Below are 16,203 nucleotides of genomic sequence, written 5' to 3'. Positions count from 1 at the left end.
TTTTCACATTTCTCACTGCTGTAATTTAGCCATCTTCCCCTCTAAATTTTGGGGTTTTTCTGGATGATTTCAGATAATGATTTGTGTCCCAAGTCTTATTTTATAGAGAAACAATTATTAATGATTGATTTTTTTCCTTGAAGGACAACTCCCACATGTAAAAGCTGAATATTAAGTGGAAATTGAACTGCTGTTATGAATCACTGGGTGATGATTGATGGGCCATATTTTTATTTTAATTTTTAATAGGTCTTAGTGGATCCCACAATTTAGAGATAGGCACGACTACACGAATCAATAAGGATTGGGAAAACAGGTCAATGAGCTAAGGGAAAGCCCTGCAATTCTTGGAGGCTAAACTGTAAGTGTAATGCTTTATTTTTACCAAAGTGTTTTGGAGGACACGTTTAATATTGATATTATAATATAGTTAATATGCTATGTTTTCTTTTTTTAAAACATGTCTTTATTTGACATGAAAATTATATTCTCTTAGTTTACTAAAATAATGTGTAGGAAGCTTTGTAGAGTCACCTTTTCATTGTGAAATTAACTGATGATCAAGGAGAAAAAATTAAAAGATGCTGTCAGTGTGGGAAAGGAAAATTTACTCTTTGGAATGTATGTATTATTCTCATTTCAGTTCCGGACTCCCACTATAAAACAAAAATGGCCCATGGGGGATGGCATTAGTGGGGATGTATCATAGGCTAAACCCATCTAGCCATGCTGGTTAGGAGTTGTTCTTACCAAAAAGAGGACTTGGCCAAACTTTCTGAGAAAATAAAGGGAAGCCTCAGGGCAAAAACTGCTACACCAGGGACTAGAACCAGAAACGGAAGGAGGTCTTCCATCCATCCAAAGCCTCAGTCTGTTGCTTCATTTTTGTGAAAGTGTTTTATTCCTCTCTTTATCTGTATACGGTATTCTCTTCGTGGTGAAGCACATGCAATGTCTGCCTGTGCCAAATCCTTCTGAATTGACCTGGCACAGGTCCAAACAATCTTTTAAAGACTGGTCAATACACTCTCTCCCCCGAAAATCCCAGATTTCATATCGAATGTTGTTTGGCTCAAGCTTTGATTCCTGATTCCAATCATCTCTGCACAAGAAAGATGGAGTCTTATAACATTTCTTCCGGGGACTACTCCAAGTGGTTCACTGACAGGTTTTAAGAAACAAAATTGTGGACTGAGAAGATTCCCAAAAAGACTAGTAACCTCACATGCAGGAATCTGTTATAACCTTGGGTATTTCTATATACATTTGGAATATATTATAATTAAATTATAATAAAAGGTCTTTTTAAAAAAACCACATTGCAGATACAAATTGCGATCTACCATTCCATCAGGTTTGTAAAAAATAGGCATAATCTTTATCTTCAGTATCAGATTAAAAAATAAGGAAAGGCCTCAATTAATACAAAACTAAAAACTAAAAAAAAACTCTTTATTTGTGATTCATAGTATAGGTTTTTTACATATTTTTGGAAGAAAAACTAGACGAAAAAGGTCCATAAGGGAAGATATGGATTTCCTCAAAATTATTTCTAGGGCTGTATTAATAAAAACTCACTACATTGATGAAAATTTTTATTTTATAAGCGATCTTTCATGTTAAGTACATGTATTGAGGATCATTGGATCTTCCATTTGTAGTGGTTTATCATTATCTACAATCCCAGCTTTTTAAGAGTTTGGATTCATGTAGGAATCTCACCAAAGAAAAGTGCTTTATATTTAATGTAGTGATCGAGGATACAAGTTATCCTCCTTTTATTCAAAACTTTACTCTTTCTTCTCTATTACCTGAAAATTAAAAGAAAGTTCCTTTTATTCTATTTTCTTCCTTAGCTGATTTCCTCTGTCTGTGAAGATAGGGGAGGCAACCTAGTTCCCGCTTGGTGGATTTGAAGAATCAGTGCTGTTTTATAAGATTTCTATAAGAAATTATACAAGAAACTAAAATAATTTGCACGACACATTTTCCTATCAATACTTAACCCTTCATTTTCCTTCATGAAATCTTTAACTTGCAAGCTGGTTAATAGCACTGTTACCTATTTTGAATTCAAAATACTGAGGAAAACAAAATCACTCAACCACGAGTTTAAATTCCATGTATGTTTGGACAAATAAGAGTCACTCAAATGCTCCATAAATCCACAGGAGGCACTGTGGTTTGATCCTTGTTCTTTCTTATCATTGATATCCAGTGTGATTACACAGATAAAGGTGAATCCAACGCCTACCTTTCTAAATCGCTATGGTGTTTCTTTGGCATTCAACTGGTTTTCAGCATATGAGAAATGTGAAAGTTAACTGTTGTATATAAATGACATCCAATTTGTGGCCTAGAGTATATCCTTGCCATTAAAGTGTATGAGAGTATGAAAACTATAGATGCTTTTTTGGACTAACATGGTTTCAGAATTGCCACGGTTACCAATGACTTCCATCCTGTTAAACTTTAGTGGTCTAGTCAATTCCTGAAAGTTCTCAAATTCATAATAGAATTTGACAGTTTATCACTTCCATCTTCTTGAAGTACTTCCTTCACTTAGCTTCCTAAATATCATGTTTTCACTGATCACACTGGTTGCTGCTTTTTAGGATCCTTTAATTGTTCCAATTCTTTTTTACGACTCTAAATTTCAAGTTCTCAGTCCTTCACTATTCTCTGCTCATACCCTTCCTATGTGATTTTATTCAGTCTCATGGCTTTAAATACTTTCTTTACCTCAATGACTTGAGCTCTAAATGCAGATACTATATACCTTACTTGACCTCTCCACTTGGAAGATGTCTATTATACATCTCAAACATAACATGTCCTGAACAGACTCTTGAATTCTCACCTTCCTGAAACAGCTCTTCCCACAGTCTTCCATTATCACTTAATGTGGCACTGCCATTTACCTAGTTAGTCCAGCCAAAAGCCCAGAGGCCATCTGCCATTTCTGCTTTCCTCACTACCCAACCCCGACTCAACTCTTACTCCAGCCAAATCCAGAGTCACGCCCTATTGCCTTCATCTTCAAAATATATGCTGAATATGTCTATTTCTTACCACTACCACCACTGTAGCTTTATCCTGAACAGCCATGATCTCTTCTGGACCACCACCAGAGCCTTCTACATGATCTTCCTCCACAGTTGTCTTTCTCCACAAAGTAACCAGAATCATCCCTACAAGATGTCCATAGGTTCATGTTGCTCTTCCGCTTAGATAATCTATTCCTGTTCCTTTCAGAATAAAATCTGAACTTCTAGCCTGACCTTAACACACCACATGATCTGGTTCCAGTCTATGTCTCCAGCCTCACCATCCTTCTTCCTCAAACACACCAAGCTTTTGCCTGCCTCTGTCTTGTCACCTGATGTTTCTTCCACCTGAAAAGCTCTTCCTTCAGATCTTCATGTGGCTGGCTCCATCTTAACATTTAGGTCTTTCACAGGTCATCCCAAAAAGGTCTTCCTTGACCACCTGTCTAGAGCTGCATTCTTGCTCTCGGGATCCTTTTATGGTCTACCTTATTTTGTGTTCTTAGGAGCACTTAATAGTATCTGAGATATATTACTTATTTTTTGATAACTTGCTTATCTCCTGATCTCTCCATGGAATGTAGTTTTCATGAGGGTAGCGACCTTGCATATGCTGTATCCCTAGTACCTGAAACATATCTGGCAGCGTGTGTGTTCAATAATTGCTTCTTAAGTGAAAGAATAAATAAATGAAATATTAATTCATCAGTTCAAAGGAGTATACATTTTTGCTTATTTTGATAAATATATACATAAATATGTTATATGGGGAGATGGGGACTGGGACTTTTTGATTTCATAAGTAAATATGACTTTTCTGGAAAGTATGTTCTTATATGAATCTGTTTGGCTTCCTTTGTTCATAGGTGTTTTTTTGCAGATAACAAAGAAAAACTGGATGATACATCTAATGATGAAAAAAATGAATTCCTGAACAAGATAAAACAGGTAAGAAGGCAGAAGTAATGACTTTTAGATTATAATTACATTTCATTTTTAGTTAATATTTAAAATATGTGTGAGAAATATAGAAGTTTTCAAAAGGATATTTTTCATTGACCAATAATATGGTCATTTGTAGTAATGTTAAACATTTTATCTCTTCCTAAAGTACTTTAAATATATGAAAGAGCAAAGGTTGGCCACCTACAGAGGAACTGTTTTTTGGTAACTTTCCATGTGAGTACAGGTACGTTAGGAATATCCATGATTAATGGATTAATGGATATTTTTCATGTGAATTATTTAGAAAGTTAGAATCTTCTTGCTGTTGTGTGCTGCACCTGTGAAGTGCAGCAACCTGCTCTACACTTAAGAATATTCTAAATATTATATATCATATCGTGATGGTTAATACTGAGTGTCAACTTGGCTAGATCAAAGGATGCAAAGTGTTGATCCTGGGTGTGTCTATGAGGGTGTTGCCAAAGGAGATTAACATTTGAGTCAGTGGGCTGGGAAAAGCAGGCCCACCCTTAATTTGGGTGGGCACCATCTTAATCAGTTCGTGCGGCCAGGATATAAAGCAGGCAGAAAAACGTGGAAAGACTAGACCAGCTTAGCTTCCCAGCCTACATCTTTCTTCCATGCTGGACGCTTCTTGCTCTCGAACATCAGATTCCAGGTTCTTCAGCTTTGGTACTTGGACTGGCTTCCTGGCTCCTCAGCTTGCAGATGGCCTATTGTGGGACCTTGTGATTGTGTGAGTTAATACTCCCTAATAAACTCTCCTTTATATATACATCTATCCTGTCAATTCTGTCCCTCTAGAGAACCCTAATACACATATTATAATATAATATTCTAAATACTTATTTAGAAGTATTTGAGTCAGATTTAGCCCCCAGGAGAATTCACTAGACATTTTTCAAACTTAGGTTAAAAAAAAATCATATCATAAGTAGATAATCATGTGGGTAAACCAAAATTTAGCCTCAAAACATTCGGTGAATCATTCATTATGATAGTGAAAAATTGGAGGTGAGGGTGAGTAATACAATTAAAATTCAACAAAAAGGCCTTGATTAAGTAAGTATCCGTATTGCTCATAATATGTTATTGAGTGACAAATACTATATTATAAAACAGTAAGCTGGGCATGGTGGCTCACACCTGTAATCCCAGCACTTTGGGAGGCCTAGGTGAGTGGATCACCTGGGATCAGGAGTTCGAGACCAGCCTGACCAATATGGTGAAACCCCATTTCTACAAAAGTACAAAAATTATCTGGGTGTGGTGGTGGGCACCTGTAGTCCCAGCTACTCAGGAGGCTGAGACAGGAAAATTGCTTGAACATGGGAGGCAGAGGCTGCAGTGAGTTGAGATTGCACCACTGCACTCCAGCCTGGGCAACAGAGAAACAACAGCATGTATGATATGATCCCGTTTAATTACTTATATACACAAATACACATATACACTACACATAACTGAAATTTTTCTTGTCCCTTGTATTGAAGGAGATATATCCTTAGTATCTCTTCCCCATACCTCATATGTCCAAACTTAATTTCCTTTCTTTTCTTTTATTCCTTTTTTTTTTTGAAACATAGTCTCACTCTATCACCCAGGCTAGAGTGCAGTGGCGTGATCTCAGCTCACTGCAACTTCTGCCTCCTGGGTTCAAGCAATTCTCCTGCCTCAGCCTCCCAAGTGGCTGGGATTACAGGCTTGTGCCATGATACCTGGCTAATTTTTATATTTTTAATAGAGACAGGGTTTCATCTTGTTGGTCAGGCTAGTCTCAAACTCCTGACCTGAAACAATCCACCCACCAGGCTGGAGTGCAGTGGCACAGTCACAACTCACTACAGCCTCAACCTCCCAGGCGTAGGTGATCCTTCTGCTGCAACCTGCTGAATAACTGAGAACACAGGCACTCACCACCATGCCCAGCTAATTTTTAAATTATTTGCAGAGACAAGGTCTCTTTATGTTGCCCAGGCTGGTCTCAAACTCCTCAGTTCAAGCAATCCTCCTACCTTGGTCTTCCAGAATGCTGGGCATTACAGGCGTGAGCCACCACCCCTGGCCACACATACTTAATTTTAATCGTTCAGGACTTAGGTCAGGTACACTCTGTCTACATCCGCTATCTTTGTTTTGCCCAAGTCAACCAGGATATAAAATTTACATTTTTCACTAGTTTCTAAAACAAATTTAATTACACTAAGCATTTCATGATCTATTGCAAGCTCTGTTGGAAATTTTAGTAGTCATGGGGAGAAATCCTGTTGCAGAGCACAAAGCCATCTTGTTCACTACCTTTTCTTTCTCTCACAGTTCCTCATCTATCTTCTTGCTGTAGGATACCACCCCACATACAAATTCTTCTGCCTCTTTTACAAAGTCTCTGCACCCATGCCCTGAGGCTCATCAGGGATATCAAAGGCAGCTCCCTCCCAGAAGAATGATTTGTACCAATTAAATGCTTTCCATTTTTGCTTTTGTGAGCTATCACCATTAGAGATGGCTTCCCCTCCGGGCTACTGTGATTCTTTTAGTTGCAAGGATACCTAACAACAGACAGAAACCAGACAAGGTTGGTTTGTTGGCTGGTTGGTTGGTTTCAAATTTGTCCTTCATTTTCTGAGCAAAATATTATTTTTCTTCCCATTTATTTCCTACTGCAGAAGCTATTAGATAACTTTCTGACAATAACTCCACATTGTCTAGCCCACATGATTTTCTGAACAGTCTAAGACCCCTAAACTGGCATGGCTTACTTGGTCAAAGAGTTTCCCATTAATCCTTAGCCCTTAGCCAAATGCCATGGTTGTGAGTGAGTGATCACTTCAAAGAGTGCAGGGCTCTGGCCTATTTATTATTTTCACTAGGTAGAAACTATGGGCTCTTAATGACATCCAATCATAATTCTCATGAGTTACTGGAGGAACATTCAAAGATTGACATTAAACTAAGATTTAACCTTTTTTTCCCAGCCTCTCCACTACCCCACTGGCCCCTGGCAACCACCATTCTACTCTCTACTTCTGAGTTCAGTTTTTTTTAGATTCTGTGTAAAATTGGGATCATGTAATATTTGTTTTTCTGTACCTGAATTATTTCACTTAACATGATCATGATGTCCTCCAGGTTCATCCATGTTGTCACAAATGACAAGAATTTCTTCTTTTTTAAAGCTGAATATATTCAATTGTGGATGTGTATACCAGATTTTTTTTTTATCCATTCATCTGCTGATGAACACTTAGGTTGATTCTACATCTTAGCCACTCTGAATAGTGCTGCAATGAACATAGAAGTACAGATATCTCTTTACATACTGATTTCATTTCCTTGGGATATATACCAAGCAGCGGCATTTTGGATTGAACTTCTGTTATTATAAAATATTACACATTACAGAACAATACATAAACCACAAATATACAATATTTATGACATATTTTTGATGAATATAATTTATTAATTTTAATGAAGCCAAGTTTATCAATCTTTTTCTTTTTAGTTAATGTTCTCTATATCCTATGCCATGAGAATATTCTCTTCTGTTACCATTGAGAAGCTTTGTTGTTTGACCTTTCCCGTTTAATACTATGAACCATCTGGAATTTACGTGTGTGTGCTTTGAGATAGTGGTCAAGATTCGTATTTTTCCATAAGGTTGTCCGGTTAACCAGCACCATTTACTGAGAATACAATCCTTTCCTTCACTACATTGTGGTCATACTATTGTCATAAATCAAGTGTGGACCATAAATATATATGTGGATTGTTGACTCTATTCATTTGAACTATTCATCTCTCCTCACACTAAAAGAATATTGTCTTAATTAGTACTTTTAAATGAGTTTTTATGGCTAGTGGTATAAATCCTTTACCTTTGTTCTTCCAAATTGTTCCAGCTATTCTTGACCTTTTTAATTTTGTCATGTTCTTCCAAAAAACCTGTCTGGATTTTGATTGGGATTGCGTTAAATCTGTAAATCAGTTTGAAGAGGGTTTCACATTTTCACAGTATTGAGGCTTCCAATCCATTAACATGGCATATGTCTTTTGTTTTAGATCTTCTTTGTTCCCTTTGCCATAGCTGTTCAGTTTCACTATGATGTGTCCAAATTTTCTTTTCATTTTTCCTCCTTGGGATTTATTTGACTTCTTAAATCTGAGAATTTCTATTTTTCATATGTCCTGCAAATTTTTCAGCCATTATGTGCTCACCTGTTTCTTTTGTCCTGTTCTCCCTGTATTGCCCAGGCTGGTCTCTAACTCGTGGGCTCAAGTGATCCTCCCACCTCTGCCTCTCAAAGTGCTAGGATTACAGGCACAAGCCACCATACCAGGGCTACAGAAGATTTTCATTGCTTTTTCTTACAGTGTTGATTTTGCTCAAATGTTTAGAAACTGTACATATTTATTCATCTTTTAATTGTGCTTTTTTTTTTTTTTTTTCCCGAGACAGTATCTTGCTCTATCACTCAGGCTGGAGTACAGTGGCATGATCATGGCTCACTGCAGCCTTGGACCTCCCAGTCTCAAGCAATCCTCCCACCTCAGCCTCCCAAAGTGGTAGAATTACAGGTGTGAGCCACTGGAGCCAGCCTTAATTGTGCATTCTTCCTGTCTCTTCTGTTTACTGAGCCTGCATGTAGTAATTTTGTGGGAGATGCTGGGTGCAATGGCATGCCTGTGATCCCAGCTACTAAGGAGGCCAAGGTCGGGGGATCATTTGAGCTTAGAAGTTTAAGACCAACCTGAGTGACATAGTGAGATGCTCTCTCCAAATAGAAAAAGAAAAAGAAAAAAAAAAAAAGAATTTTGTGGCAAGAGTGGAATATGTTGATTGGGCTTATACATGGTAGGGAGTGGGAGGGATGTATGTCAGGAAGAGGACCTGTCTTGTCTTAGGTATGGCAATTCTATACCCAATTCTAGACTCCTGGGAATAGTTGCTGCCTGTGGTACTCACCGGTTTGGTTTGGAGGAAATCTCCACTACAGTTGGCTGATTAGTATAAGCGTCAGAAGTAAGGGGATAGTTGAAGCAAATACTCCAGATACAGTTGCTCAATTGGCCACCCCAGGGAATGGCCCAGGGCCTTCTTTTCTTTGTATCCATTACCTCTGACTTTAGGGTGGAGTTCTTTCTGAACCCTTCTACTTTTGCAACAGCCTTTTGGTGCAAGACTTTTTAATGCTAGTGTCAATCTTTTTCTGAGACTCCAATTGTATGTATGTGATTATTTGTATTAATATATGTATCCTCTACATATCATACCCACTTTAATGTATTTTCTACTTTTTGTCTCCCATTCCTGTATTCTAAGCAGAGTGGTCTTATTTGAATTCTTAATTTTAGTTATTGTATTTTTATTTGATTTTATTTATTTATTTTTTTTTTTGAGATGGAGTCTCGCTCTGTTGCCCAGGCTGGAGTGCTATGGCGCCATCTCAGCTCACTGCAACCTCCACCTCCTGGGTTCAACCAATTCTTCTGCCTCAGCCTCTGGAGTAGCTGGAACTATAGACACGTGCCACCATGCCTGGCTAATTTTTGTATTTTTAGTAGAGATGGGATTTTGCCATGTTGACCAGGCTGATCTCAAACTCCTGACCTCAGGTGATCCACCTGCCTCAGCCTCCCAAAGTGCTGAGATTACAGGCATGAGCCACCACGCCCGGCTGGTATTGTATTTTTCAACTGGTAATTGTTTGGTACCTTTCAAATCTGCCGTATCACTCATTACCATTTCTAATTCCCTGTCATCATTTTCAAGCATGTCTAATATTTCTTTAATCATAATAAGCATAGTAGTTTTATAGTTCAGTGTCTGATAATTTCAATGTCTTATGTCTTTATGGGTCTGTAGTCTGTTTCCGTAGTGTGTTGTTTCTGCCAGTGTTTGTCCATGCTCTTATTTCCTTCTGTTCCTGGTGGAAAATTGTATACTGGACATTGTACTTGAACAAAAAATGTTTGTGCTATGGTTTGGCTCTGTGTCCCCACCCAAATCTCATCTTGAATTGTACTCCTGTAATTCCCACATGTTGTGGGAGGGACCCGGTGGGAGATCATTTGAATCATGGGGGCAGTTTCCGCCATGCTGTTCTTCTGGTAGTGAATAAGTCTCATGAGATCTGATGGTTTTATCAGGGGTTTCTGCTTTTGCATATTCCTCATTTTCTCTTGCCACCACCATGTAAAAAGTGCCTTTTGCCTCCTGCCATGATTCTGAGGCCTTCCCAGCCATGTGGAACTGTAAGTTCAATTAAATCTCTTTTTCTTCCCAGTTGCAGGTATGTCTTTATCAGCAGTGTGAAAATGGACTAATGCAGTTTGTAAAAACAGTTTGAGGATTAAAATAATGGTGTGTTTCCCAGGAACAGTTTACATTCACTTCTGTCAGATGGGTAGGGTGTTACAAGTTCCAAGCTACCTTAATCCGTGCTAAGCATGCCTGGTGATCAAAGTCAAGTTGGACTTGTTAACTTTCAATTTACCTTTATCCAGAGGGTGAAGCTCTTTGGAATCCCAGACTAAAATAGTGGGAGGTTTATGTAGGCTCAACACCTGGATGAGCATTACATGTTGGCTTTTGTTCCACTTGCCATGCAAAAAAACCCAAAACTTGGTTTTCAAGTGGTTTTTTCTATGTTAGTAAATGTCTTCAGGGCAAGAGGAACTTTAAGTGCTAACCTTACCATGCTGGATTCTTGCGTTCTCCTAGAATTAGGCCTAGTATTTCCCTATTATCCTTTATTTATTTTTTATATTTTTAGATTCAAGTACGTGTGCAGGTTTGTTACAATGGTATATTGCATAATGCTGAGATTTGGGCTGCTAATGATCCCGTCACCCAAGTTGTGAACATCATACCCAATAGGTAGTTTTTCAACCCTTCCCCACTTCTCTCTTCACCTTTTTGGAGTCCCAAGTGTCTATTGTTCCCATCCTTGTGTCCGTGTGTATCTAATGTTTAGCTCCTACTTATACATGAGAACATGCAGTATTTCATTTTCTGTTTCTGCATTAATCCACTTAGGATAATGGCCTCTAGGTGCACCCATGTTGCTGGAAAGGATATGATTTCATTCTTTTTTATGGCTGCATAATGTTCCGTGGTGTATAATTACCACATTTTCTTTATCCAATCCACTGTTCATTGGCAACTGGGTTGATTCCATGTCTTTGCTATTCTGAATAGTGCTGCAATAAACATGAGTGCAGGTATCCTTTTGGTAGAATAATTTATTTTCCTTTGGGTATATACTCAGTAATGAGATTGCTGGGTTGAATAATAATTCTATTTTGTTTTTTGAATAATTTTTTATTGTCTTATGAGTTCTTCAACACTTCTACAAATATTTTTTCATGTAGCTATTTTAGTTGTCCTCAGATAGAAGGTTGTTTTCAACTATTCAGCCCATTGTTTCTGCTAAATATGACTTTCTTACCTCGTTTGAAGCAATGTAATAAGCAAAATTTCTGATCTTGTATAGAACACTGGTGGGTACTATGTTTTGTCCTCAAATAGAAATATTTCACAAGAAGCAAGCATAATATCAACTCAAAGATGTTTTGAGGAAGAGCTGAGGATGTTACATTTTCTTTTTACATTTTCTATAGTTTATATTCTGGAAAAAGGACATACAAAATTGCGGAGCAGGCACAGTTTATTCATCCCATTTTGCATTTCAATATGGATTATTACTGTATGCTTTTGCAGCAGGGCTTACTATTTTTCTGTACTTAAAAGCAAATTTATAGTAGAGGTCCCAAAGTATACAATTGCACGTTTGCTATAGAATTAAATCACTCAGCATTTATGGCATATTCACGGTGGGCTAAGCAATATACCAGGTGCTCTCTGAGTTGCCACCTGATGCAGATGGCCTCAGAGGAGCAGTGAAGCCAGTTCTCCCATTCTCCTCCTTTGTTTTTCTCTAGCTGGTTGAAACACTGCATGCTGCTCGTGTGGAATACAAAGACCTACGAGAGAAAATGAAAACTCTTGCCAGACAATATAAGATTGTTTTAAGTGAGGAAGAAAAAGCTTTTTTGCAAAAACGAAAGATCTATGATGAGTATGTCTTTACCCACACGTGTGATTCAACATGCCATCGTTATGGGGTGCTTTTCTTACTATCAAAGTGGTGGCTCCACACTTAAACTTATCCTAGTTTTAAAATCTATTGACAAAAATGAAAACGTTTGCTATCATTACTGGTTTCTGTCTCAGCAGCTCAGGCTGCCATAACAAAATACCATAGACTGGCTGGCTTAAGCAACAAAATTGATTTTCTCACAGTTCTGGAGACTGGAAGTCTGAGTGAGGGCCCTTTTCTAGCTTACAGCCACCCAGCTGCTTTCTCTCTGTGTCTTCACAGGGTAGAGAGAGAACACGCTGTCTGTCTGGTGTCTTTCTTTTATAAGGTCCCACCCTCATGTCCTCATCCAAACCTAATCACTTCCCCAAAGGCCCCATCTTTATAATATGCTCAAACATTATCATGACACTAACCCCCCACAATGTTCCTTTCTGCCATTCTAAAGCACTTTAAATTTTAATTTTTTCTGATGAAAAAAGTAATGCCTGTACTTGATTTTTAAATTCAAATATATGAATGTATAACTTAGAGAGTAAAAATGACCCAACTCTATTTCTTCATCATGTTGTGGGTTAGAGTTTCAACACATAAATTCTGGAGGTGGGGGAGGCACAATTCAGTCCACAGCAGTTTGGAAGATGAGTGACTTAGATCAAATACTTTCTGTTACAGGCAGCTTCCTTCCTATCAATATCTGGGCATTTGAACAAGACTATAAACTTCTCTGAGCCTCATTATTTTCTCCTGCAAGTTGAGACAAAAAAATAACTACTTGAAACCCCATCTCTACTAAAAATACAAAAAATTAGCTGGCACGGTGGCACGTACTTATAATCCCAGCTACTCTGGAAGCTGAGGCAGGAGAATTGCTTGAACCCAGGAGGTGGAAGTTACAGTGAGCTGAGATCACACCATTGAGATCACACCATTGAGATCACACCATTGCACTCCGGCCTGGGCGACAAGAGCCAGACTCTGTCTCAAAACAAAACAACAACAACAACAACAAACCTTATCAGTCCACACACTGAGAGGAGCACTTTACCTCTTATTAAATTCATTCATCCATTGAGCTAGGCATTGCAATTCTCATTTTATAGCTGGTGAAACGGAAGCTTATTCACAGGTGAAGCTAATTGTTAGCTGTTATTAAGATCACACTCTGATTAATAGGTAGAGCCAATATGCAAAATTAGTCTGACTGACTCCTTCACCTTCCACAGAAGAACATGACAGAACTGATAAGCACATTAGGAGAGACACACCCACTCAGAGAGATGGAGCACTACACAACTGTTCCTGTTTTGTGGTTACTATTGTGCTGAATGTTCTTTCAGTGGCTTGGGAATTTTCATAAATTTTATAAAAATCCTATGTGTAGGCTGGGCGCAGTGGCTCACGCCTATAATCCAGCACTTTGGGAGGCCAGCATGGACTGATTGCATAAGACCAGGAGTTTGAGACCAGCCTGGGCAACACAGGGAAACCCCATCTCCACAAAAGTACAAAAATTAGCTGGGAAAAAATTTGAAAAAAAGAAAATCCTATGCATAAATTTAGATCTAGCTACTACCAGCAAAAAGACTTTGTTTCTATTTTTTAATAATTTAGCAAATAGCTTATGATCTGAACTTTCAAAACTATTTTTGAAATTCTTATTTGTGTTTGCATGTTTGATTATGTCAGCCTTCAACAAATAACTCTGTTTTTCATGATAGAAATCAGAAACAGCTGACATTTATTACTCAGAAAGAATACTTTCTGTCACAAAAGAGAGTAGACATCAAAAATATGGAAGAAGGACTCATCACACTCCAGGAACTTCAACAGTATGTTTGTTGCCTTTGAAATTTTTTATCTTTACTTTCTCTGCATTTATTTTTTAATAAATGATAGCAATAAATCTATGTTGATTTCTAACATACTACAGAAACAGAAGTTTATAACTAGCTCTCTCTGTTTCACAGTCTAGAAGTCATTCTCATGGACTTTTTCATTGAAAGGATAGACAGGTTCTGAATTCTATGGGAGCTCCTGGGCCCCAGGAATGGACCAGTTGGGGTGGAGTGGCAAGAATGTGCCTGAACGTTGTCACAACACTGAGTCCCATTGATGTTCATTTCTGCATTCTAAGGCATTTTAATTTTAATCTTTTTCTGATTAAAAAATAATACCTATATATGATTTTAAAATTCAAATGTAAAATGCATAACTTAGAGAGTAAAAGTTACCCTAATCTCTCCATCTCTCCACAGGCATAATCACTGTTAACAGTTTACTATATATGCTTTCAAATATGTATTTATATGTATGTATCCAAAAATTGGATTATACTCTACTATAACTGAATTTGTTCCACTTAAAATTATAGCTAGGAGGAGGATAAAACAAATTAGGTAAAATGGTAATGGTTGGAGAAGTTGGTGAAGGATATATGGGAATTCTTTGTACTATTTTTTATGCTTACCTGTTGAGTTTGAAACTATTTCAAAACAAAGAGAATATATATATATATACACACACACACACACACACAAATATCTTTTCTCTAACTGCATAGTATTCTATAGTATAATACACATTATACTATATTGTATTTAACCAGCACTCTATTGATGGAGATTTACTTTTGTCTGTTGCCTATATTACAAATATTTGAAGTTAACATATCTCTCTCTACCTGTATGACTTTTTTAAAAATTTGTAATAAAGTCCTAAAAGTTGAAGTGCTGGATCAAAGGAGGATGCATATTTTTCACTTTTATAATGATTGTCAAAATGACCTATGTAAATATTCTACGATTGTACACATTAAGACTGAGCGTAAGGCAGCTTATAGTTCAGTTGGGCAGAGAAGCAAGACTAACACATTTGAAGTAATTAATGAACCACATATGATGGTGAAAAATAAACCACGTATGACAGTGAATTATAAAAAACAGTCAGGCATGAAAGTGAAATCAAGGAGTCCTTCGTTATACAGGATTTAAAATTTGAACTAGACCTTTAAAAGCAAGTCAGATTTTTCTGTGCTCATCGTATGGGGAAATAATATCACCACAGAAAGGGAGACACATGATTTAAATACAGGACAATGAAGAAGCTAGCTTATAGAAGTAAGATAGGTGGTGATGCAAATTCAAGCACGTACCAACAGAAATCCAAACAGAGAAAGAAACATGAGAACAGGTATGTTTCTAGTTTGTTTAAGAGTGTTTCCTATGCTAAGTTTTATTTATGAATATTTCTTTCAAAAGATATAAAGCAGCATTTTACTTATGTGGCTTTCAATTCATTTCTGTCCAAGAAGCACTTCATAGGGAAAAGGCAGGGCAGGGGATAAAAATAAAGGCTTCTGTCACCTATGTTGGAATCTTCACATTTCCATCCATCCTACCGCAAGAAAATCTTCTATCCTTAGTTACTACTTTTCCCCAGCTCAAGAAACTATATTGGCTTTCTGAATTATATATTATATCAAATCAGAGCTCAATCTAGGGTCTGGAGTTCCTCAACAATGTGTCAACCTTACTTCCTCTTGTGTCATAGGGTTATTCTCTCCTTCATGTCCTCTGTATACAGCAAGCCTACCTTATGTCATAACAGAAGCCTAACTTGCTGTTCCTTCCCTCTCTGTATTTGCAAATGATGACACCCTTTCCTTGGTAAGATTGCACCTCCATTCTGACAATCCACATTCCTCCCTCTGAGAAACATTAACCTCTAGTAACACTTTGTCAATTGCCTCCCTAGAAATCTCTTCTCTATCCTTGGCTATTCACCACAACTGTTGCCGAATCAGTTTGCACTAACACAGAATTGTAATTGTCTATCAATCTGCCACTGAAATGTTTAGTTGTTTCACAAGGCTTATTTTGTCTCCCTATTAGACTATAGCCTTACTGAGCATACAAATTATACATAAAGAGTCTATTGTATATTCTAACAGTTCCCACAAATGCAAAATCCAATATGTTTTCTTTTAGAGCAACAAAACAGTGTATCAGCAACAAATCAAAATCCTGAGTGCTAACCTGGAAAGAGAAAGTCAGAGATGGTAAAAAAAAAAAAAAAAAAAAAAAAAA

At 37.4% G+C, this 16,203-nt stretch overlaps 1 protein-coding gene across 1 annotated transcript in view; it reads left to right on the top strand.

Annotated features, from left to right (window-relative positions):
- The window catches only part of CCDC175 (coiled-coil domain containing 175), a 63,306-nt gene that overhangs the window by 18,158 nt on the left and 28,945 nt on the right, over positions 1-16,203 (top strand). The window contains 4 exon segments of the mRNA XM_017865847.1: positions 3,914-3,995; positions 11,958-12,094; positions 13,837-13,951; positions 16,105-16,175. Of these exon segments, the coding sequence (XP_017721336.1) occupies positions 3,914-3,995; positions 11,958-12,094; positions 13,837-13,951; positions 16,105-16,175 (405 nt within the window).

This window comes from Rhinopithecus bieti, unplaced genomic scaffold (genome assembly GCF_001698545.2).
Source record: "Rhinopithecus bieti isolate Rb0 unplaced genomic scaffold, ASM169854v2 scaffold_83527, whole genome shotgun sequence".
Classification (NCBI taxonomy): Eukaryota; Metazoa; Chordata; class Mammalia; order Primates; family Cercopithecidae; genus Rhinopithecus; species Rhinopithecus bieti.
This window is presented reverse-complemented; position numbering and strand designations above follow the sequence as displayed.